Below are 25,002 nucleotides of genomic sequence, written 5' to 3' on the forward strand. Positions count from 1 at the left end.
GACTTTAAAAAATATAAAGCAACATAGATTTTAGCAACTTTTTCCAGGGCATCTAAAAGTGTGTTTTAGAAGAGGGTGAACCAATAACCTAAAAGTAAAAAAAAGCAAGCTTCTAATCAAAGGATGTCTTGCAACCAACAGCTTTGGGTAGAAGGATTAATTGCCCTCGAGTCAGGTACTTTGCCTGATTGCCAGTGGTACAAGGCTGTGCAACAGCAAGCTCACAGTAATACTGCAATCATTGCAATGACTTTAATGTTGAAGCACTTTCTCAGCAATGAAATGTTGGTGGTAATAAATATGTGTATGTGTACAGCAGGACCCCTCGCCGTTAACCCATCATGTTGCTGATAGAGTGATCATTGCCGATTCCTCTTTTATGTTTAACATGAAATTCTTTCAGTGTCTGCCTTTTAATTGTATTATCAGGTGTTCAATTGTTGTAGGCAGTGTATTTTGTCATCAGAGGACATTTTTAGATTCCTTTGAATTTCGTTGAGTTGTTGGATCAGAATGGAAATTAAAGCCCGTCTTTCTTTCCTCACCCCCAGCTGAGAGAAACAGACGCCAACCTGGGCAAGAGTTCTCGCATCCTTACCGGCATGCTGAGAAGGTAAGAGGCAGGTAGGGACCTTGTTTCTGCACCTCTCTGTATGTATCGTGCTCTAACTGTGCTGCTGCAAGTCATCTCCGTCTGATAAAGTTTATAATTAGATCAAAATTGTCCATCTTTTCCCCTCCACTCCTGATTAGTCAGAAACACTGTGTCGCTGTCGGCCACATTGCTTTGCTGTACGTTGCTTTTGGATAAAGAAGCAAATGAACATGTAAATGAATTAATGAATGAATGCAAAACATTTATATTTTAAAGGAAACATTCTAGCTTAATTACAATCCGTCACCTATAGTTCATTCGTGACCAGCTGATTATGTCCACTTTTATTAGGATAACAACTATGCAGCAAGGTACAGCTGGACTGACTAAACCAGCAGATAGTGTGAATGCCTGCTCTGTTACATGTAGTGCTACTGGTGTTAAGTGCCTGGGTAGACTGAGAAGAGTTGCCCAGCGTAGCATTCTGCAGAAAAAGGCTGGAAAAGGCAAGTGCGCACTGTACATGTCTCCATTCTTTTCTTCTCTTTGCCTTTGTTTTTCACAAAATGCACTAACAACCCATATCCAGCTTGCAGTCTTTGTGTCTCTCGCTTGCTAGTTCATGCACAAGGCAGCATCCAACAATCACACAAACACAGGCATTCACACAGATATTTCAATAGTCCTTGCATTATCTTATACACACGCCACCTAACACACGCACACTCTCTCTCTCTCACACACACACACACACACACACACACACACACACACACACACCGTAATGTCTTGTCACATCTCCATTTCATAAAGTGCCTGTGTGCCTACCCCTGAACCGTGACGCCACGGTTTTGTTTCTCGCTCCCTCTTTCTTGTTTTTTTTTTTTTCTCCCTGTCGCCCACTGTGGATTTTGATTAAGAGTAATATGTAAATGACACCGACTAAATGTAAAATCCTGGGGCCAGGAAGGAAGTGCCAATTGAAATAGATGCTTCAGTGCCCGTAGACAATTTGGAGGGCGGCTCACAGGGCGGCCGGCAGTTACTAGAGAGGGAAGGCCTGAGAAGGGCTGTGACGCCGACTGTAACCAATATTTCTGCATATGTCTCCATTTTGTCAAGTCTGATTATGGGAAGAGGAGGAGGATCGCGGGGGGGTCAGCTCGCCTGGCATGTCACCCAAAGCTGTCCAGAAATCATTCATCATTCCCTCCTCCTTCCCTCTCGTCTACCCTCCACCCCCCTCTGGTGCTGAAGTAAATAACACACTTATTTCAATATTATCATATTAATGTTAAAGTTCAGCTGTCACCTAATGGGAAGACTTAATCAGACGTAGCATTTTAAGAGGCAAGCTGCCGCCCAGCCCCCCCCCCCACTCTCTGGCCCCCTCTCTTGACATGCCTCTCTTCCTCTGGTTAGTGCCCTGCTCAAATCAGGATTTATGAGGGCCTTCCAAAGTGGGGCCCGGCTGCGAGCCTCTTCGACGACCGCCCGCCTTTCTGCATGATGGGAGCAGCACAACATACAAACCCCCCGCCTTAACAAAAAGTCATTTTTTTCTTTTGGTTTCTTCGCTGTTTGAATAAAAGAAAGTGCGTTTTGTTGTAAGGTCATGGGCTGGAAACGTCAAATCTGAAGTCATTTATAACCAGAGATAGAGAACTGAGAGCGAGAAGTCACTTCAGGATGGTTCAATGATATCTCACCCACCCCCGCCTCCTTTTAGGCACTTCTTCCTCATTTTTCTATTCACTTCATTATTTTCTCCCCCACTTTTCTGCCTTTTGATTAATTGTGTATTTGTGTGCGATGTCAGAGCAATTGTAGTTTCTTTACACTGTCGTAGGAGTTGGGGGCTGGTTGGTTTGTCATTCTCCACTTGTTCGTCAGCTATAGAAGTAGTGCATTGGTTTAGGTCTGCCATGAATGTGTAGAGGTGAGTGAAATAACCCTTTCCTGTTCTGTATTACAACCTCTGTGCTTCTGATAAAAACCTCAGGTGGACACAGGTGCTCACTCATGCACAGGATTATAAATATTCCATCTTTTGCTTGATTATTTTTTGGTGTTCCTTTTGGTTGTAAAAGGCAGCAATTACCTAAATTTGAAAGCTAATATCATATTTGTGTGTAAACCAAGACATTTGGACACTTGCACAGAGAGATAAAGCATTTTTTTGCCATGAAACTGTGGTAGTGAGTGTGTACATAAATGCAGCATCAATTTTAACTCTGTCATGAACAGTCAATACTTTGGCCTTGATCCATGGTCAGACAAATAGGCTTCATTGTGTAAGTGGAGGGATGAAGGGATTTATTGTGATCCACGGGATAAATGGTGTCCGTTTTCCTTGTTGATGTAGTTTCTTTTAAACTCACACCTCTTCTTGAAGTGTCTTTATGGTCTGGTAGATATCACCCCAGCTGAGAAACAATTAGACACTCATTAAGCTAGCTGTCAGGGTTCAAGAAAGCCAATTAACTGAAAGACTCTGTGAATATCACCAATAGTTAGAAACATTCAGAGACACACACATCTCAAATAGCTGTTGCTTTGTTTGAAAATTAATCTTTGCAAACTTCTGATTGTGAAACTCATCACTGCCAGTGAGAGTAATAAGTACAAAACACTGTCTATAGGTGCTGCTGATTGGCTGGGTCGTGGTTGATAACTAGTCTCACAAACGTAGCCTCTGTCTCATGCCAGCTCTATTCATCTGCTTAGTGGATGTCAGTGGTCTAGTGGTGGGCATCCAGGGCATCCACTCTTAGTTAATTTTTAATTAAATTCTCTGAAATCCTTTGGGTTTTAATTATACTGTGACAGGCACAGTGATCCCAATGAGACAGAAAGGCAATCCTGATATTATATTAATATCTATGATCATCATATGATCTATTATCATTTCATATAGTGCCTGTATAGCACTTCCACTGGTCCCTTTGTACCACAAAGAAAAGATTTGCAGTGCTCCTCAGCAAGTGTCAGTCTTAGAATATCCCAATATGATCAGGTTTGGTAAAGGTTCGGTACAGTGTGCACTGGGAAGAGTTACAGTTCAGAGTGTGGATCATTATCCCTGATTAGAGAAGCCACAAACCTTTGGATAAGGCCTCTGTTTCCATGACCCACTGACATTATGGCTTTTCGTAAATACAAAATGGCCCTGTGACTGTAGCGTGAGCCTTCCTGCTGCTATACTGAACATCTCAAGCATCTCTCCCACAACGGTCAGCGCAGTTGGGAATGGGATGCAGCTCCAGACCCAGTTAGGACCATTGGGGTTGCTGGCAGCTTCACGGAAGGAGGGGGCATAGTGAAGGGCAATGAAGCAGGGAGGACGAAGGGGGGAGGATGTATATTTTGAAGCAGAGGGGTTGTCTGCTCTCGCTGGCAGCTGATCCCACATGCAGGTGGTCGACTCAGTCGCCAGGCAGATCAAAAAGTCAAGGCCCCGGGTGGACCTCCCTTTGAAATGGGAATGGGGCCTAGATATCAGACAGAAAACATAAGCAAGCTCCTAGCCACAGAACAGCTCCATATTCATGGCTGGGACTGGCAGTAGCGACGGGCAGGCAGGATGGACAGAGCCTCAGCCTTCAGAAGAGGACTCATACACACTCTGGACACTGATTAAGAGATCAGCCCATGAGCAGGGGTGAGGACGATGCAGAGGCTCAAACGCTGATGCAGCCACCAAGACACTAACTTCCTTTCTTGGGACGTGTCTTGACAAGCTGTCTTAATGTGCGGCCAAGTTTATTTCCTTCATTTGAAGCAGTTACCTGTGGTATGTTTAGTGGTATGTTTAGTGCATATATACAGCCCTGATTTAAAAAAAAAAGGTGCAACGCAAATAAATGCAGTCATCTGCAGATGAACTGTGTTTACTGATAATGGTTTTGCAAACTGTTCTTGAGCCCATGTAGTAATATTTTTTATCCAATCATATCTTCACAAAGTGGTGAACCTCACTCCATCCTCACTTGCGAATGACTGAGCCTTTCCAGGATGCCCCTTTCATACCCAGTCATGATACTATCACCTGTTACCAGTGAACCTGTTTACCTGTGGAATGTTCCAAACAGGTGTTTTTGGAGCTTTTCACATCTTTCACAGTCTTTTGTTGCTCCTGTCCCAATTTGGAATGTGTTGGTGGCATGTTTTACTGAAATGGAAATTAAAACTATTCATATGATTAATTTGCATCAGAAGAATATCTTCCACTCATCTTTGCCTACAGGAAAATCAAAAGTTTCCTTCCTACCTTATTCACAGGCAACACTTCTTTCCTTGTTTGCTTGGCCCAGTAAACCTACATGCAATCAATGTCATGAGCCAAGAGACTAAAGTGCACGGCCCCAGAAAAACATCTGGAGAAGGGAACTAAGATCTGTGAGTTTTGCCTCTCTCCTGTATTATTGGCAGATATATAGTCTCTCTCTCTATCCGTCTGTCTGGAATATTAACTACTGGGGATATGTAGGTCACATAATTAATGGAATTCAACTCTACCAGGGAGCTGTGGTGCGATCCGAGTCTTGGGGCCCTCTTGAAGTCGTGTTATGAAGTTGAACAAAAAGATTCAATTTTTTTTAATTGAAGCTGAAAGATGGGGCAGATTTTTCTTTACTCCCCTTTTTCCTTTTTTTTTGTCTTTTTTTTTTTATTTATGTGTTTGTGCTGCTCTGTTTTAGGCTGAGAATGATGAAGGAAATGCTTCATTACAATGTGTTGGGGTCAGGAGAGTAAACCCAGTGGAATAGGCTTTCTGGCACTGTGTTACAGCATTATACCTACCATCATGTGCAACGTGCATCTACATCCCACCCACTAGTGTATTTCCTCTTATTCTGTGTTTCATCAGGATAGTGGACTATACTCCATGCCTGTGACACTGTGTAAGACGTTTGCCCTATTTTACAATCTATTTTACTTTGTATTACAGCTGAACTCATCACAGTAGCCATAGCCGAGCTTCATGTTTTCTGTCCCGAGAGTGGCAGATCACTCCCCGCGGAACCCACTCTCTCTGATCTCCTCGCCATGTTGCCGCCACGATAATTCCATGTACTACATTTAAACACATTCCCTTTGCTTTGCAATTTGTTCAGCCTGGCATCATTACCACCCCGCTCAACCCCCTCGCTCCCCAACCCCATATTGCTGCATCCCTTTGGGTCCCTCCCATCCCTGGCCTTTTCTGCCCCCTCCAGGGTAGCATTCTGTGCTTTTTATGTCCAGTATGTTCTTATTCTGGCAAAAGAGCAAAGTGCCAAAACATGAATCGTATCTGCCCCCTCCTCAACCCCCAGCTAAACTTTATACGTATCAGGATGAGCGCAGCTGTTGTGTGTATGTGCATGCATACACATTATGGGTATATTCATTGGATTATGGGGTGCATGTTAGCCTACTGTGGCAAGATATTTAGTGTTTGTAGCGAAGTTCTTACTGCTGGCAGAACAGCAAGTAGTACCGGAAGACCTTGCTAATGTTTGTGTTCCATTTGTTTTAGCAAGAAAGCAAAAATACATTTCTAAAGGCAAATTTAGACTTTCCACATCCGCAGAGCTGCGAGAGTCTGTGTGATAAAGTACATTTCACCAGCTGCTCATGTCCACACGGACGTCTGTATGGACCGACCACTTACATTTCCAGCCATGCAAACTGCGTGCTGTCAAAAGCGTACTGACCACGTTATCAGACACCCGATGCAGTATGTGCAGAACAGTGTGTACATCAGCTGTTCATGCTATGTCAACATCTGTAGACATGGACATGTTAGAGTACATCAGAACTCGTGCTTTGTAGAAGCATCATCTTCCAGAATCATTCAGAGATAGAGATCAGGTGACTGAATGTCATATAAGATTTTATACCATGTTGAGTATCAACGTTTGAAGATGTCAGTGTCTCAAATTAGTGCATCTAACAACAGGTCATCTTACATTAAATGGGCTCTTCTATAAGAGAAAATAATTATACATATTTTTGTTATCAGACTAGTGTTTTATTTCTATCAAGTCATTTCACTTTTTTGGTTTTGAATGTCAGATAAGTGTCTTGTTTGGACATAGAATATACTTTTTAATGCTCCTGTGTGTCTTTGTGTGTGTGTCTGTGGCTACAGGCTGCTGCTGGGACAATGACAGGGTGCGCCTCAGCCTCATTACTCACTGCTCCTGAGCCAAACAAGCACCACTGCCACCTCTTTCTCTCTCTCGCTCTCCCTCTTGCTTTATCTCTGTCTTTTTCTCTTTTCCTCCACCTCGCCCATTAGAGAGTGCTGATGGGACGTTTTTAACAGAAAGGGAAAGATACACACACACACAAGCCTGGGCTGTAGAGGAAGGGGTTGTTGACAAGGGCAAAGACGTGTTGTTGTTTTATATAAGGGATGCATTTGTCTGTTGAGGATTGACTCGCTTAACTGGCTGCCAAAGCCCCCTTTTTCTCCCTACATATCTCCCTCTCTATTACCCAGCCCATAGCAGACGTCTGTTTTTTCAGGTCAGGACATAGATGAATTGCAATTATTCCAAATCTGGTGGTGAAGAAATTGTTTAGATTTTTTCAAGCCAAAATCAGGTAAAAAGAGTTGGAGACAGACAGCTAGCTCAAAAGATGGTAATTCATTTTGAGGTAGCTGGCATTTGCAGTCAAAGTAAAAACTAGTCATATCACAAGTGAAACTGTTATATCAGCACAACTTGCTATCACCTAGTCCCTGAACTGGGCATCGAGGCTGAACTTGAGCATTCCCACAGAAAACACTCTTTGCACGATCACTCCGCCAAATGCTCTCGGGTCAGCCAGCCGCGACATTGAGGTGATGCTTCGTTCGACCTCGCTCATGCCATCCTAGTTGATAGAGCTTCTTTTTTCCCCTCCTTTAACCCTGACAGACTGTCGTTCTGACGAGATGACTGGAGATCAGTGGTGCTCTCATCCCTTGAAGTGGCTCCAGGTGTCACTCCAAGGGTACCCGCCCTGTTTGATCTGCCGTCGAGCGCCTGTCGGGCCGCGGCACCCTCTGATTTCCCGGTCAGAGGGGAAACAGGCTCTCCTGTCCAAAAGTTCCACTGCTACTTTTGAGTGACAGCAAGGGAGAGAGATTGGCGGCCATAGAGGAAACCATAGCCATAATCGTTTGGGAATGGTCTATTTCCTGTTGTCATTATTCCCTGGCTCACATTTAACAGCTATAGGGAACCCTGTCACATACCCCCTCAGGGGAGCGTTGTATAGAGGTGATCTTGATTTGATATGCCAGGTCCCAGCAGTCCACACAACAGAAAAAGAAACAAAATAAACATCAGATGAAACCAAACCATTTTCACTGATCACGCTGTGGGCCTTGTCTTAAGAAGAAGAAAAACACATCCTCTCAAACATCTTCAGATGCTGTCCAAAGGAGGTCCCTGTCTTCACTGAGGAGCTGCACAAACAAAAAGGACAGATGAAACAAAATGGAGGAATGGAAGTACTGTATATATCTTTTCAGCAAGCATAGATGCCTGTATCCTTCCTCCCTTTCATTTTATTATATCCGTTGCGTTTTTCCCCCACCTACTGTGAGCTTCTGTAGAAATTACAGGTGAGATCTCAGTCTGTGGCAGGGCCTGCCTTTCGTCTAGAGGGAGCAGGGGGAAGGGTGGGTGGGTGAGTGGGGGGGTTGAGGGGGAGGGAAAGACTGAGAAGGAGAGGAAAAAGAGATTCATGCTTTGCAGTACTGCTGTGTTGTTTGTGGCACTCTTCCCTTTGTGTGTCTGGCGATAACTTATTCAGCACAGGGCCATTCATCCAGGGGTTGAGCGCGGGCGTCCGTCAAGACGGAAAATAATGAGGCGACAGCAGCGCAGAGGATAGCTTTCTCCCTCTGCCTAGGTCGCCCCCCCCTCCCCACCTCCTACTCCTCCTCCCCCTTCTCCGTCTCCTCCTCCTCCTCCTCCTCCTCCTCCTCCTAGCCTCCCATTATCAGCCGATTTAAATAGATAATAGGGGGCCTTCTTCAGGACATTTTGAAGCAATTAGAACCTATCACATTGTCTCTTATCTGACTGTTCCCTCCCAGCAAGCCATTGTGCATACTTCTGGGCTTACTATGCAACAGCTGCCTGGAATACTGTGGAATGCTACAGCATTGCTGGATGCCAGTAGTTGTGTTAAGGAGAAAAAAAGGACTATTTTGTTTCCTGTATCTTTGCAATAGACTCTGCACGCATATGCGCATGTCAGGCACTATTCCATCTTGAGCCATGCCAGGACATGGGATCCCTTTGCCATGATAAGGTGCTCTTGGGCTGGATTGCTTGCCGGGATAAAGCGGCTCCTGCCCAAGCACTTGCACTGGACATACCTTCCCTACACTTTCAGTTAGCTCTCATTTAATTCTTCCTCTCACTATCCTTGTAGAGTCCATTCTGTTGGCTGAAAACACACAGCGACTTATGACACTGGAAAGGGAATGTAGCAGCCCCATGTACTCTTGAACTGCATTAATCCAGATTATGACATCTGATAATCGAATATGAAAGCATGTCCGATGGATCTTAAAGTTCTAGACTGCTACTGTTTCGAGTTTTATTCCTAACAAAGACAACTTCATAGTTTTTCAAAACGGTCTCAACAAAATCAGCCAGCTGTCTAAGTTCTGTTTGCATCAGGATAGATGGTTAAGTATAGTTTTTGTTATTGTTGTTGCCCCTCAGATCTCTCTTTGGCAGGGTGCAAGAGCTTGAAATATTTACAAATGCTGAATTTTGACTCGTTTTTTTTTTTTTCTTTTTAATATTTTCTTCTAACCCATCAATCATTTACTGTGCCTCTGTGTGTCTGTGTCTCATCCTGGCAGACCCCCAGGATGGTGCAATGAAACAAAGCCAGTACATTGTTGCGTCGTTGTTGATGGCATAAAAGATCCCCTTTATCACAATGGGCAACACAATAAAAAGAGGGCCACTTCTTTTTTCAAGGAATTGAAAAGGTTGTAAAGCAAGACGTTTGTAGGCATCAGGATTCAGGAGGAGACCCCCGTCAAAATATTTAAACAGCGCATTGGTCTGTTTTCTAAGCAAAAGCTTCTAACCTTGAGTGTTTTTTTTTTTTTTTATTAAACACAAAAATAGAATTTTATTTATTTTTCTTACCCCAAAGGCTTACCAGCAACAGGACAGACCCCATGTCCCCTCCCATCCCCTGCTTTGGTTTGGTGGTGCTTGCTGTGAAGGGCATTCCATGATGTGTAAATTTCAACAGTTTGGACGGGAAATGTAGAAAAGACAGCATTATTTTCCAAAAGCAATTGCACAATGCAGTCTACGGTTGCCCAAAACTTCTTTCAGACTTTTTTGAATTCTCGGTGTGATTCTCTGCTAACAGGATACGAGGGACACAGACAAAATAATACAACAAAAGAAGAGATGACAGAAGTGCAAAGTAAAATTGTACCTTTTTGCTCTTTATTCATTCAGTTATTGTATTTCAGTTCAATAGTTTCATTAGTCAGTGTAGTAAATAATGAAATTTCTTCTGACATTTCGACTGATGCCTCAGTTATACATTGTAGTAACAGTGCTGTGATAGTATCTTAGATTATGGTGAAATAGATGTATACAACTCCAGTTTTTATCCATAGTCTCACTTAAGCACACCCTCTGACTAGATTCAGTAGAGCTGGTAAGTGCTGGGTGATAAAATGCAAGCCTGCTTCCAAAAAAGGTCGGTAAAACGTATATAAAAACAGAGTGCAATCATGTGCAAACAAACTGTGTTTAACAGTTTTACAAAGTGTTCCCTCAGACTCTGCCTGCGAGGGCTATGTTAACATTTAGCCCTTGTTCTCCGTCTTTGTCGGGACGCTGGTGTCACTGTTGCACGTAATGTCATTTTTTAGGTATTTGAAAAATGAAATGCTGCATCAGAATGTCCGGCATGTTTGTGATACTGCATGTGACACGTAAACAGAAGGAGACAGATCCATAGTTACTGGAATTGGTAGGTTCTGACAATGACTTCGGCATGACCACTGAGGTGTGTTGTATGCTTTTGTGTGGATGTAGACGATTGAATTATGTCAGTAAACCCACTGAAACACTATTTTTCTCTGTGTGAGTATGGACAGAGTCAGTTTGTGACACAGGTTGTTTTGTTTGTTACTCCAAGTCTCTCCGTAGATGCCTTTGTCCCAGTGGTGAATTCCAGCGAAAGCATGGTTGGACATTGAATCAAAACGGTCTTCCCTCTGACTGATTCATATTTAGTGATGTTGAAAAGGCCTTTTTTCATGACGGATGCCTTAAACCATCATCTGTTGTAGCCAAAATTGTAAGGGCAAAACAGAGTGATGCCACAAAAGCCTTTAGAACCTTGATCAGTGGAGAAAACCCCACTGAAGTCCAATGCCCATAGAGTCCATTTTTAGCCCAGGGACCATAGGAAGTTTTCTAGATGTTGTATAATTAGACGGTATGCAGTTAATCCTAAGAGACTGTTTGGCAGGCGCTGTCTTTCCAGTCTCAAGTTTTTCACTCGTATGTAATCGTCTTGAACTTGTCAGTCATGGCTTTGAAATCTTTAAAAATCTTCATGTGGCTCAAGAAGTTTTGACATTTATGGTCAGCATTATTTGTAAGGGGTAAATAGAGACATATACCGTGATAGGCTGATGATATAATGATTCGGAAAAGGGATTCTCTTATGACATACCCTGGCTGAGAAATTTGAGTCAAGTGCAGTACACGTTCAAGCCCTTGGCCTGGCTTGGGTTCTGGGGAGTGAACCAGCCATGCACGGCTGGTAATGACAGGTTCCATGTTGCCCGTGGCTTGTGGCCCGCTGCACTGTTTGTTTGGAGAGTGGTGCTCGGCCGTGAAGTGCTGGCCCAGCTGGCAGCAGTTCCATTGCCCCTTTGGCCCGATGGCTGGGGCTTGTTTGGCCCACACCAGCCAGGCAGACTGGCATCCAGGAGGCTGTGGAGGAAGAGGTGGAGGAGGGGTGGGGGCGGGAGGGTCTGACAGAGGAGAGGAGCTGTTGGCTGAGCACCCTGGTGCAAGGCCAGGCCTGCTGCCAACTGGAGAGAAGACTTCCCCGCTCACACCACGATCTTCACGTCTCTGTGGCGACAGGGATCTTAGTTTGCACCTCAAGGGTCAACATCATCCCATCGCGATCTGTCTCAACAACCTTGCTCACACAACACCACTGAAAACTTTGCAAATATGTATTTTTTTCATTTCTTCCATTCCTTTTGGCAGCCAACACTTTTTTTTGTGGACAGTAACACAATCCTGGATTTAAGACAACTGACCACTTGTTTTATTTTGTTATGTTTTTTATTGCATTTCTGAGTACCCCTGTAGTGCAATATAACCCGAATAATGTTGTTTACACACACATACATACATACATACATACACTTTGGCTCCGCAGTCCAAAAGTTCAGTTGCCCTTCTGCCAAAGTTCTTGCAGGGCAGTGAAAATGAAAAATGCTGACCTATGAAGTCATTCCCTTCGCTCTTTTTAATGTTATTGTCAGAATTATTTCCTACGCTCCAACAGCAAGAAATAAATGCAGAATCAGAACGTACAATATTCATAAACAGGAGCTGAGCTGAGCACAAAGTCATGACATATTTATTGTCTTTAATTAATTTTACGGCTGTGTTCAACAAGAGGCCACAAGCTCTCACCCCTGACCTTTGAGCACCTGTATAGTCGGATTTAACTCTTTCAATGTGCTTGGGACACATATTGTAACTTTCACTTGTTAAATAATCACGTGCAAAGTACAGCTGAGCAACAAGAACATCAGAACTACTGTACATAGCCTCTATCATAGCCTGGTAGCCACAAAGATAACCCTCACACACATATCCAGTTCTTTCTAAACCTTCACTTAAAGCCCTGAAAACTATTGCCTCTCAAAATTTAGAGCTGCTTTGTTTATTTTCTGAGTGTTTGCTGGGTCACATGGGTACATCCTGTCAGCCATCATGTAAACTTTAAACCCCACCCCATATTCTGATGGCGCCAGGGCTAACATTGCTTCGGTGTTAAAGGGAAGTTGTGAGGACATTGATGTCTTGGCCTAGCATCCTAGTGTCACTTTCCCAGCCTGTTTGTGGAGCCCGCCAGTCCCCTCATTCTCCTCAGCTGACCTGAATGCATCACGGAGTATCACACACATGTGAGGAGCCTGATATCCCAGCCAGCAACAAATGTTTTCCTACCGTTACCATTGCACTACTGTTGTACACAGCCTTCATCCTTTGACCTGGCTCACACTAAGTCTCTTTTGGTTAGATGTTTTGCCTGACTCCTTAGGCCAAGACTCTATTTTATTTAACAAGACGTCGATGCACACCCATCTCATCTAAAAGTTTCCCTGTGGTATGGCATTTCAGAACAGACTTGACATAAACCATTTCTAAACACTGGTTTCATTTCACCAATCTTTAATTACATCGTTTGGTAGAGACCGAGGTACAGAGTTGAAGCAAAGCACCATGTTAGCAAAGCGTATAATAGTGAGGGATACCACAGCCAGAGGACAGTGGGTCGAGAAGAGGGAAAAATATCATACACAAACAAATACTGGGAGAAAGCTGAAGGTGTTGTGAGTTTAAAGACTTTGAAAAATGAGTTTGATAAATTGCTTGTGTCGTTAAGCTGCTGTTCATTCACTTAACTGTGCATAAGGAACAAAATGTTACTACAGACATAGAAGAAGATAAGTCAGTTCCTCTGCCGTGACCTTTAATTGAACCTCAGCATGTCAAGACGGCAGTCCACATTCCTCATCCAGGTATTAATTGTCATTCAAAGTGTATTTCAGGATTCACGACTGGTGCCAGCACGTTACGTTATTGTTACTAAATGTGCTGTTATTTTGTGCCTGTCTTTTGCTTCTTTTTCCCCATTACCATATTGCTCAACATATTTCAGCTTCGCATTAAGAAGCCAGCCACGGTCAGTCAATTAATTGTAGGTTCACAAACCATTGGGTTGCATTCCAGTTGCACAGTGTTTCAGTGTATTATGGTGCCCTGAAGAGTATCATTGTGATGTCAGAGCGATGGTTAAGCCTTCCCCCAGCTCTGTGACAAAGGCGGCTGTGAGGTCGTGCCCGAGGCCAGGGCTATCAGAGCTATCAGTACAGCAGAGAAAGAGCATAACAACAAGCCCTGTCAAATAATGGTGTCAACAGTGGGATTGTTTAGCTTCATTTGTGCAAGGAATGTCCCCGTTTTAATGGTGACGTGCCGCTGTCTATTGACTCAATAAAACGGGTCGGATTTTATCCTGTTGTTGATTCTGTTTCTCTCGCCGAGTGTGTTTTGCTGCAGAATGGTATATTGTGGTGTATGCTGTATGTTGATTTAAAATATTTCCCTTTCCTCAAACTTTAAAATGTCAGAAAGGTCAGTTGCTGGCCTAAAGACATAGATGTGGGAGGTGACATAACTCATGTTACACTGAAGCTTTTCTTGCCTCCCACTGAGACCTGTCTTGCATAAGCCTGATCAGAAATTCCCAGAGTTTTTCCTCCATGTTTATTAAGTTTGGTTGTAGTTCAGTCATTGATATTTAAAATAATCCTGAAAATCAGAGTCAAATCCAGTGTTGGATTTATCGTCTGAACTTATTAATGGACAATTGCTTCTTAGTAATCTCGCGTGTGTAATTACGATGGGCAGACACCACAGCATCCGTTAAAGGTTTGCTTATTAAGAGCAGCATTTGTCGCATGCACTTTTTGAGTAATAAGATCTTTGTTAACATAAAAGAGAGAGGGTTTCAGTGTGTAGTGTAGCCATGCTGTTGTGGACTACTCTTTCCAGGCTTGCGGATGCACAGTTTCCTTCTGAACTGTCAGAATGTCTGTTATTATTGAGTCCGTTCTGCCATGCCTTGCCCTCTGAGTTTCAGCGTTTCCTTTACCTGACTGGCTGGATAAAATGATTTCTTTTCTCCCCTCTTCTTCTCTAGTCAGAATATTGCTTCCCCCCACCGCCACGCCACGTCCCCCTCCCTCTCTCCTAACGGTAAACGTTAAGATCCAGGAGTGGATCAATGGCTGTTATCCTTTGATGTGCTAGGACGCATTACGAGTGGTGAGTTCTAATTGGAGCAGAGAGCCGAGGATCAATGTTGGCTGTAATTGCCTGACACAGGGATGGGTGTGAGACTTTATTATCATTAATATTTAGACATGATGTGGGAGGACCCAGCTGAGGCTAAATGTACAACGGCGGTGCGAGCCTTTGATCTCAGGAGATAAGCAGATCGATTGGGGGTTGGTGGGGGGTGGCTGAAGGAAAAGAGGTCGCGGAAGTGTGGCGAGCTGGACGAACGAATTAGCGAGGCCCGCATCCTGGATTTTATCGGATTTCTCTTGGAAGTCTCCCTTCAGCTCGGGAAAGGTCACGCTAGGCCTCAGTCCTCCCTATAGCTAAAATAACAGCCTGGCATCTGGTCAGTGTCAAGTGAGGGAAGTGGGCAAGTAAGGTTAATTTCAAGTTTGGTCACAAATAGGAGACAACTGTTACATTTACAGAATGGACAACATTATGTATTCATTAATTCAGTAGTTGCTCAAAGAGCAAAAGAAAGTTCCAGAATAGCCATGCCCAGTGCCCTTGTTGGGGCGTTTTTAACTTAACTTCTCTTGGTTTAGTTTTCTCCATGAATCTAACTGGTTTAGGGGTGGATTTAGATTTAGTATTAGAGATTAAGAGATATTTAGTGTTTGTCTTTTTGACAGGGCCCATTGTTTGGGAGACGTAACAGAATATGACAGAGGAGGAGGCTCCGTGGAGCTCGGGGCTGCTTCCTTGGTGTCAGCAAACACAAGATGATGTTACCTAATCTTATGGGTAAAAGAGGGGTTTAGACTGTCTGATGGTGCACTCCCTGTCTAACAGCGTGACCAGAGGGGGCAGGGACTGTCCCCCGTGTCCACGGAGGGCACGCTGAAACTGTGAGGCTGTGATGTATACGCTCAGCGCTGTCTCCTCTGTTTTTGTCACTTGCTTCCCCGGGGACTGATACCTTAATCATTGTACTTAGCGAGACAAAGATAGGTAGCCGGTCGCACAATAACAGGTGTGTTAGTCTTCATGGCTGTGACCTGCTGCCTGGTGTTTCATAAAGCGAGAAACCCGACAGGATCCAGGTCAGCAGGGATAACGATCCTGAAAAGAGATGAAGCGAGGTTTGATGTGTTGTAAAATGACACAGACTTGACTTTGACACCCACTACTCTTCCTGGGGTCCATATTAAAAGTATACTCTATAATTATACTGTGATGTTCACGCTTATCCTACATGCAGTAAATAATACAGTGTGTTTTGTGTATTGGAAAGCTGCATTATTGATGAAAAAGCCTGCAAAATCTTGGCAAAAATATATATACATAGTAAAGAAGAGTACCAGTTTTCTCTTCTGTGCATCCCCTCATTATTGCTTTTGTCATTTTTTAAAATTCAAGTCTACAGTCGTTGCGGTTTTGCGACTGGTATTGATGATAGATCTGCTTTGTCTTTACAGTCATAGCTTTCCGTTCTTGTGCACATCATGCAGAGGCTTGTACCATTGTGGAAAACCTCAGGGTTGCGCAACAAATGGCCCATTGTGTAACATTTTGATCATTACACCAGCTTCAGCAGCGTTAACACACACACTCACACACACAGACTGTATATAAATGTGTACAAAGCATGCACTGTCTATAAACCTAAAGTAGTAACCAAAGAAAAGGACGTTCACCAATTATAACTTCAAAATATACACTGATAAATAATGAATGTGGAAAGAAAAACACAGATATCTTGGCAGAAAAGAGCTGATGTTTGTTGACATGTAGACCCTTGCTTTTTATCAGTACTGAAAGCCAGTGTCCTTTTCTCTGTGAATATCTGCACTAAAGCCAGCTTTAGTGTTTTTCCTATCTCAGCTCAGTGTTTCAATGTGCCCACATTTTCTAAGTTCTTGTTTGGCCTTTTGTAAGAGGCAGCTGATGTTAAAAGTTAGCTCGACATGCTCAGTACTTGGTCTGCTCTCTCGTGTGCCCGAATGTGTGCATGCATATTTCTGAAGTGTATTCATGTATGCATGCTTGGATTTGTGTATTCGTCTTTCTTTCTGCTGCGTGGCAGTGTGTGTGTGTGTGTGTGTGTGTGTGTGTATGCACATCCCTGAGTGCATGTGAATGAGGGAGTGAGATAAGAAGGAGATGAAGAGTTGTTCAGAGAGGCTTTCTCACTCAGAGGCATCCCCATCTGTTCGCCTGGGCCTAATTGTTCCTGGGTGCGAAGACACAGAAAAAAGGGAGGAAAGCAACTGTACTCGTCCCCTGTCCCAGAGTTATTTCTGTAACATTAAAAGAGCACCACCAGCACGCTCCAGATTATTGCCATGTAAATAATGGCACTTGGCTCGATTCCCCGCTAATGAATGTCATTTACTTTTCCAAACGAGGATTAATTATCGACCGAGGACCCCTCTCTCCTCCCACAGGGAGCACGTCGCAATTAGCTGCCAAAAGATGGCTGCTAATATTTGTGTTTTTTAAATCTGTCTATATGTATGTTCGTGTGCATATGTTCCTGTGACTTGGTGGATAACCTCCCAATTAACTGTCTGCTTAATTCTGAGGCATAACTTAGACAGACCTAGGAGAGGAGGAGAGCAAAAGAGACCCGTGTCAGCTTAATGTCCTTGTCTCAATTGAATATAAAGGTTTCGGTTGTGTGTTGGTGTTGGACATTGTTGTGAAACTAGGGGAAAAGAGAGAGTTGTGCTGCTTTGGAGCCAGCCTCCTGGTTGCAAAATAAGGCCAGGAAAACAAACACGGGCCTCAAATTAGATTTCCCAAAACATTGCATTCCCTCTCATTTTACACACCACTGTGGCCTGCTGACGAGAATAGAATAACCCGTGAAATCCGCTTCACATTCAGAATGGCTCAGTCACTGGAACACTTGACAGAGTGTCCTCTATATCTGATCAGCCCATGTTATTCAGAAGAAAAAGATCAGAAAGTCTTACAGACTTACTTACTTGTTGTTAAAGTGCCCGGCTCATGTGGATTTACTGTCACTGATAGGACAGTCCAGCTATTAAAAACTTTTCCCTCTTATCCTAGAACTTCCATATTCCTACACAGTCCCACTCATGGCAGCTGTAGCTCTCCGGGTCCACAGCCATGTGTTTACAGTTTACACACCTACACCACCAGGTAGTTTTGCCTCCTGTTTTTGTAATTTTCCCTCTGCCTGTCTTTCGGCCCATTCAGCCGAACGTGCTCTGGCTCCTGGAGGTATGCTCTTGTCTCTACAGTCAATGTCATTTGATCACTGCTGTCGAAATCACTCATTTTTATTTTTGTATATTCTTTGTCTCTTCCATTAAGTACTAGAACTCCAAACAGCTGATCTGCAGTATAATACAGTGTGTGACATGCGTAGGATTATGCAGAAAAAATCGTGTCAAAGAAAAGCACGTCGGACGGTAAGGGGGTGAAAATATTCTAAATATAGTGTCCACTTAACCTGATATTGATTTGTGTGGGCCTTTTTTTTAGGTAGCTACATTACTTGGCTTCTGTAGGGCTCCTCTGAACTAACCCTTTAACTTTCATTTCAAGCCCACCGCTCTGTCCTCACTCCTTCCCTCTTATAAGCTCCCGCTCCTCCTTTATCCACCTCTGTCAAATTGCCTCTCCTTGCATGGGCTGCTTGAGCTGATGCACTTAACCCAAATGAAGGAGAAGCCGGAGATGAGGGTTATTTTTGTTGACAGTGGCACCATTTGAGGTGTGGACCCCCTCCTGAGAACTCAAGACTTTGATAATGCGGCAAAATTGACAGGTTTAAAGTCAAAAAGGCCCCAACCTGCATGCTGCCGGGTTCAGACCAGCAGGCCATTTTCAGTAAATACGAGGCTTTTTAGTTTTTGCTCTTTCTTTGTCTTGTTTTGGTGCAGTGTTTGGTTTTATACCTCCAAGCGGTCTTTGACCAGCTGACCAGGGAAATGACAATAATCTTTATTTATCAAGGCAGGAGGACAATTCAAAGACATTTTCCTGTCCTTCTTTGTTTACGTCAGCAAGAGGCCTGTCGAGCTTGTGTGTCAGACATGCCCACAGAGACGGAGAATATGATAATGGATAACTGTGAGAAAGGCAAGGACGGGGGACGGGGGGGAGTCTGGAAGAGGTGGCATTTGGACACATACTATACCATGGACTATAGGCCGCCCCCCTTTTCCACTCCGTCCATGTTTTATGACTGGATTCTGTTACTGCTCCCTGGCTCACCTCGCAGTGTGAAATGAGCAAGTCTCGACTATCCTCCTCACCCCACCCCACGAGCTCGCAGACACACGTGAGCGCTGCCAAGAATGGTGTTTCTGTTTGGGCCTAAACATGTGGAGGTTTACGATCTGCTGAGTGTGTCATTTGAAATGCAGCCGTGCAATGTGTGCTTGAGGAAATGTTTGCATGCGTACATTCAAGTACGTGTTTGTGATTTTCTTGAGAGAGACGGACTTCTCGTCTGTGCGCGCTGACTCTAATGCCGCTGACATCACATTTACATTTGCAGGTAAACAATAGAAGGGCCTCATGTTTGCTCAGTGGAAACTTACAACCGTAAATAATATTGAAAAGTCTAACATCACCCTCCGTGCCTTGTCTACCTTCTTTTTATTAGCGTCTTTGGCCCTCTCCTTACTTTCTTTCTCTCTTTCTCTCAGGGGGAGGGTGAGGGGCATGCCCCAGGCTGCAGCAGGTTTAGCAAGTTCTGAGGAGTGCGAGAATAATTTTGGATCTGCTCTGTTTCATCATCTCCCGCTGTCAGAAGTTTGTTTCAGAAGCAGGAGCCTAAACACTTGCTTCCTCGGATGATGTGTCACAAATGGCACTTTGTTGAGCAGTTGTATTCGTCTCCGGCAGGTTTTACATAGTGGAAATGAACAGGGATTGTGCAGTGAGCTAGTTGTGATCTCTGTTTAGTGTAAACCAGGGCCTTGTCAGAACTTGTATTCTTGTGTGGTGTTTGTGTTCGCTTCAGTGTTTGATTTGTTTTCGGGTTTGGGAGTTCCCACAGTCTCACCCGGGCTCTATACTCCTGACATAAAAATGTAATATTAGCTTTTATTTAGTTTCAGGATATTCACAACTAAGGTAACATATTTAGCATGACCAGAAATGTGATGCATATTTAAAAAAAAAGAAAAGTTCATAAATGAATCATTTTGCGTGTCATTTACATTGTTGGCCAAATAGAAGCGTATAGGAAGGACTTGTTAACAGGTGAAGTAGGAATTGGAGGGTGGATATGGGTGTGGATAAAGTACAACTTAACCTTTCTTTACTGCAGAAGAAACTACAGTAAGTGATATGATTTAACCCAGTAGACATTCAGTACATGTTTTCATGCAGTTCTGCTTTGGAATAGGAGCCCATTCTTCATATAACTGATTGTTGCTAACTCTACCCGTGTAGTTCAAAGGAGGATGTTGTCAGAACCTGTGGAAGTGGGTGTTAAGGAGTTGAAATGGTTTTGAAAGTGCCCGTGTGCATGAGGTTTAAGTGAATAAATAGATAAATAACCACCGGGCCTTGTAGAACGAGTCCCCCTGGCCGTGTGCCAAACAGGTAATTCCTCCGGCATAGTTTTGGAAGGGCCACAGCAAGCCAAGCCTGCCTCAGCAGTCAGACTGTCTGCACATTTCTGCCGCTGATGGCATACCAGGGGCGCCATTTTCCTCTCTGAGACAGACAAGCCGGAGGATCTGATTGGCCTTCCGCCAAAGCGCACTCACAAAGGCTCCTTTGACAGCAGGTCAGTCGGTTAACCAAGCAGTAGGCAGAGGGAGAGAGGGATAAGCCAGAAAAAAAACTCCTCTTCACCTCTTCACCCTTAAGCTCCTTTAAAGGGCTCTTCTCACTTAAAAAGATGCATCCTCCTATTTGTCAAAAATTTTAAAACACACTTTTTCAGTTATTCAGGGAGCAAGGTACATTAGTGGATCTGTAGGCTTTCAGTTCTCATTAGGACGCTGCCACACGTCAGCAGACACTGGTTTCAGTGCATTCACAGAAGTCATGGTTAAATATGACCTATGCTTGTGTGTATGTTTTGTGTGTTGGCCTACCTACTCTGGGCCCTCTGTGTGTGGACAGCCAGTGCTGACAAAAGCATGTCTCTAAGTATATGAAATAATCATCTGCTCAAACTGAAAACAGTCTGTTAATTATCCTTGCCTGCATGAAATATTTAGATAATAGAGGTGGCTTTATTAAAAGTGCCCCAGAATCTATGATAAAGCTAAAATATTCGCATACTGTTGCAGTATTTTTTGCAGGGTTGTGGTCCGAATTGGTGGATGTTGCAACTAATTTTTTTAGCAAAAAGGGATTTAAAGAGCAAATTGAAATGTTTGGGTATAACTGGCAATCTAACACATTAACACTGAGTCTGCATTTTGTCCACGATAAATATACCCTCAATCATTAGCTCATCCTTGTTGTGATGCTGATGGAGCCTCATATCTTATATTTTCATCATAAAGCTGTGTAGGAGCTGACACGGTAGCGTTAAATAGCTGCTGATGTTCTCTTGTGTACTCCCGTGCTCATTATCTCTCCGGTCCAGGCCTTGCTTCTCTGCTTTCTCCTGCCGCCCATCTCCTCCCCTGTGTACCAGCCGCTTTGCATACGACTGATGTTTAAATGCTGCATTGTTAACTGACGTGGGGTAGCCCTTTGCTGACCCGGGAGGTATTTGCTCGTTTGATCATGGGGCAGCAGTTTTAATGTATCGAAGCAGCGCCGCTCGGTAAAGCCCCTAGTATAAGTGGAGATGGAGGGCGAAGGCAGGACGAGGGATCCATTGGTTGCCAGCCTGACAGTACAGAAGGAAGGTGATTATTAGAATATCTGTTGGTCAGCAAGGCCAGAGGAGACGCTGCTGACCCTGCATTTCCACTTATGCTGTGGTGGTGGGTGTTGGTATTCCAGGGGGTGTTGAGAGGGTTGTGGCAAAGACAGAGAACAGGGCTCCATTGATGAGCAGTTTCAATATTTCCATCTTTTTTTTTATAAGGGTATAGAGCATTTGTTTCAGTCCTTGTCCTGTGGTTTCTCTTTTGTTGTTTATCTCCTTCTATCTGATTTGCATCCTCTGAAATGGACCTATCACTGTAGCCATTAGCTGCAAAGGCTCTTTCATTCCCAGAGAAAGTTTTGCTCATTTTCTTCTTGTAAAGTTTATATTTGTGCGTAAATTTAGCCGTTGTCTTTTTGATCCAGACACCAAATCAATCGTACAGTTATGTTCTTGGTCTTAGTTTGTCACAAAGACTGGAGGAAGGTAACTGAAAGGCCCACTGTGGGAGAAAACCACCTTGCCTTCACATGTGTCATCGGGCACAAGAATCCCACTTCGCCAGCTGGCAGCACAACAGAAAGGAGTGTTGAGAAAGAGCGAAAACAATGACACAAACAGCGTACAAGTTTGTGTTTGCACCTTGGGACCTGTGTATCAAGACTCTGTTTGTGCTGAAGCTAACCAGGCTCCGGCCCCTCAAAAGAAAATATTGAACACCTCTACACCCTTCTCGCCTTTTCCTTACCCTTCTTTGCCCTTTTTCTCTTCCTATCCTCTCCTTTTCTCTTTGGTTCATTTCTTGTGGGAAGTCTCTTAGAGCGGCAGTGACCATAGATACCAGGGGGGAAAAAAACGGTAAGAAAACCCACATCGCTCGACTCGATCATTAATATTTGATGGACAGTTCCCCCATGAATTTCCCATAGCATTCCATAGTGGGCTTGTGATGTGCAGAACGTAAGGCTACAGATGGAGCTGATTTGAGGGACTCGATGCACAGCTCAGGGTCAGCATCAGGACCGCTGTGACCAGGTGGATCGACTCGACCACAAACAAGAAAATACTGTTATTTGTGTCCACACTTTGCCTGTTTGTCAGCCTTGCAAATATCACAAAATCAGAAGGAGTATCTTGTCTTTTGATGTTCACAACACTAAGCATGTGTTACTACGCGGTGATGTCTGACAGCGTTTTCTAAAAAGGCTTGCCTTTTAATCCCCTCCTGAATAATCATGTTAACATGCTTTAGATTAACTCCTTCTATATCTGTGTTAAGCACTGTACATCCTCTTGAGATCTCACAGCTGAATTCTGCAAATATGGATTGGCTCTTGCATTTCCAAAAGTCCCAAAGCAGCCCAGATGCCCCCTGACTTCTGAACCATGGTTCACAGGAAAGCAGAGGTGAAGCAGCAATCTGCATCTCTCATGGTGCTTCACGCCCACACTGCTGCTGAGGAAGAGAGAGAGACTGCCACATGAGTTTACCTCTAGCGGCAGAAGGGGAGAAAAATGAATTGAAGGAGAATTCTTGGTCGATTAACTCAAGCTTTCACCATCAGCCCTCAAAGTTCCTCTCTTTCTGTTGCCCCCTATCTCTTCCCGTTTTCTTGCTTCTTACTTAGTCTGCCTTTTTTTTCCCCCTCTTCTTTTTCTGAGTTTTTGCAGAAGGCTTGACCCTGCATGGCTGCAGGCCCTGATTAGCAGGGCTTCAGAGCCCAGAGTCTATTGATCGGGCCTCCAGAGCACTAAGCAAATGTAGCTGGAGCAACAAGTCAATAACGCTGTTACTGCAACAATCCCCGTCACACTGGTGGCTTCCCCCACACAGAGCGAGTGGTTGTTTTTCATGGGATGGGGAAGGGAGGGAGATTTAGTGGCGAGGCAGACAATCATGAGTAAATCAGTGTCACTCAAAGGGCTGGATGTGCACTCTTGCTCTCTCTCCTTCTGCCCGTCTCATTCTCTTTATTAGCCACACCTTTTCTTTCTTAATGTGGCTTTAACGTGGTTTAACGGGTAATTTCTTCCATGCTAAAGACTGTTGCCTGAGTTTATTCTGAACCATTATCTAACTTCCCTTTCTCGTCTCGTCTTCCCTTTCCAGCTCGACCCCTCCCCTCTTTCCTCTCTCTCAGGCTCTCTCAGCGTAGACACATGGACTAGGGAAGCTAGTCTGCAAATTTAATGGAACAGCATGGATTATTTAGACTGACTAAAGCCTCCCTTGTAGTGTCAAATGGGGGGTTGTGGGATGACATTATACCCCTGCATTCTCTCTCTCTCTCTCCTGGTCTCCTCCTCCTCCTCTCTCTCTCTCTCTCTCTCTCTCTCTTTCTTTCTGCTCTGCTTACCTGCTGGATAAAGTGATCTGTACCTGCGTGTCCAAACAAGATTCAACTGATGGTTCACATAATCCTTAATTGTTCTGTGTTATTTCACACCAGATTGCTAGACGCGCTCCTCTAGTTTTCACACATTTTGCCCAAGACCCACTATATGTGGACACACACACATGCGCAAAATTGCCCTTACATAATCTTTCACACACATGCAAGTATAGTCTGACACTGTGACCTTTTAGGAGGCTGAGTCCTTTCATACTTGCAGAACAGAGCAAGGGGCAAGAGTAGCCTGACGGTCATGAGGTCAAGTTCAAGAAATGGTTTCTTCTCTTGCTCACCTGTGGACCTGACACGAAGTCTTAGCTTGGTCAGTCTTCAGACCACGCTGACATGCAGACATGACCTTTAACCTCTGGATACCAACAGAGGAGACTATCTTCAGTCACTTTTCTGTGCTGGCGGACTTCCTGCTGTCCTACATATCTGATCTGTGGCAGACTGAAACAGAATAAACCACTCCAGATGAAGAGAGGTCAGCCTCCCACTTTATATCCACATTTCACTGGTTTTGGACGTCTGTCGCTGGACCTATATCTCTGATACCTAAGTATTACATTACTACAGTTCCTCCACTATCCTCTCAACACAAGAAGACGATTAGAGACGTTTTCTCACATGAACTCTGGATGATGTCGGCAGAATCAGGTCTGGACACCTCTCCTACACGTAGCACCCAAGAGATGTCAGACACGTTCTCACCTACTGGAAATACTCTGTTTGGCTTAGGCGAGGAGTGGCGCCTGGTTAGGGTGTGCAGGAGGAGGAGGAGGACTCATCAGTAGTGATGACTGTTTTTGCATTGATACCAACACTACGTGTATTTGGACGTATATGCTTTACGTAGAGTGGAAAGCATCATACAGGCAAGCAGAAAGGAGTGTAAAGCAGCTACACGTCATCAAGAAGCCAAATGATCTTCTGTGAATTCTCTGGACAATGACCCGCTCTATTCACACAAGGGCTCAATCAGACATCACACAGACTTTGTATGAGGGAGTCAGCAGGGTCAAGTCTGGTTAATGCTCATCCGGGGAATGTCTGGAAAAGTTCAGGGTAGCAGTGCATGTGTGAAAGGAGCTGCAAGTTCCCCAAACAGTTGAA

The 25,002-nt window shown here is 44.1% G+C and overlaps 1 protein-coding gene across 4 annotated transcripts in view; it reads left to right on the plus strand.

Moving 5' to 3' along the window:
• The window catches only part of vti1a (vesicle transport through interaction with t-SNAREs 1A), a 116,270-nt gene that overhangs the window by 80,572 nt on the left and 10,696 nt on the right, over nucleotides 1-25,002 (plus strand). For 2 of the 4 annotated variants that reach the window (XM_076760019.1, XM_076760018.1), the window contains one exon: nucleotides 552-613. In XM_076760019.1, the coding sequence (XP_076616134.1) occupies nucleotides 552-613 (62 nt within the window). Of the gene's footprint in view, nucleotides 1-551; nucleotides 625-25,002 lie in introns of all 4 variants that reach the window. The other 2 variants (XM_076760020.1, XM_076760021.1) reach the window with 1 other exon arrangement.

The sequence above is a fragment of the Chaetodon auriga genome, chromosome 20 (assembly GCF_051107435.1).
Source record: "Chaetodon auriga isolate fChaAug3 chromosome 20, fChaAug3.hap1, whole genome shotgun sequence".
In the NCBI taxonomy this organism is placed as follows: domain Eukaryota; kingdom Metazoa; phylum Chordata; class Actinopteri; order Chaetodontiformes; family Chaetodontidae; genus Chaetodon; species Chaetodon auriga.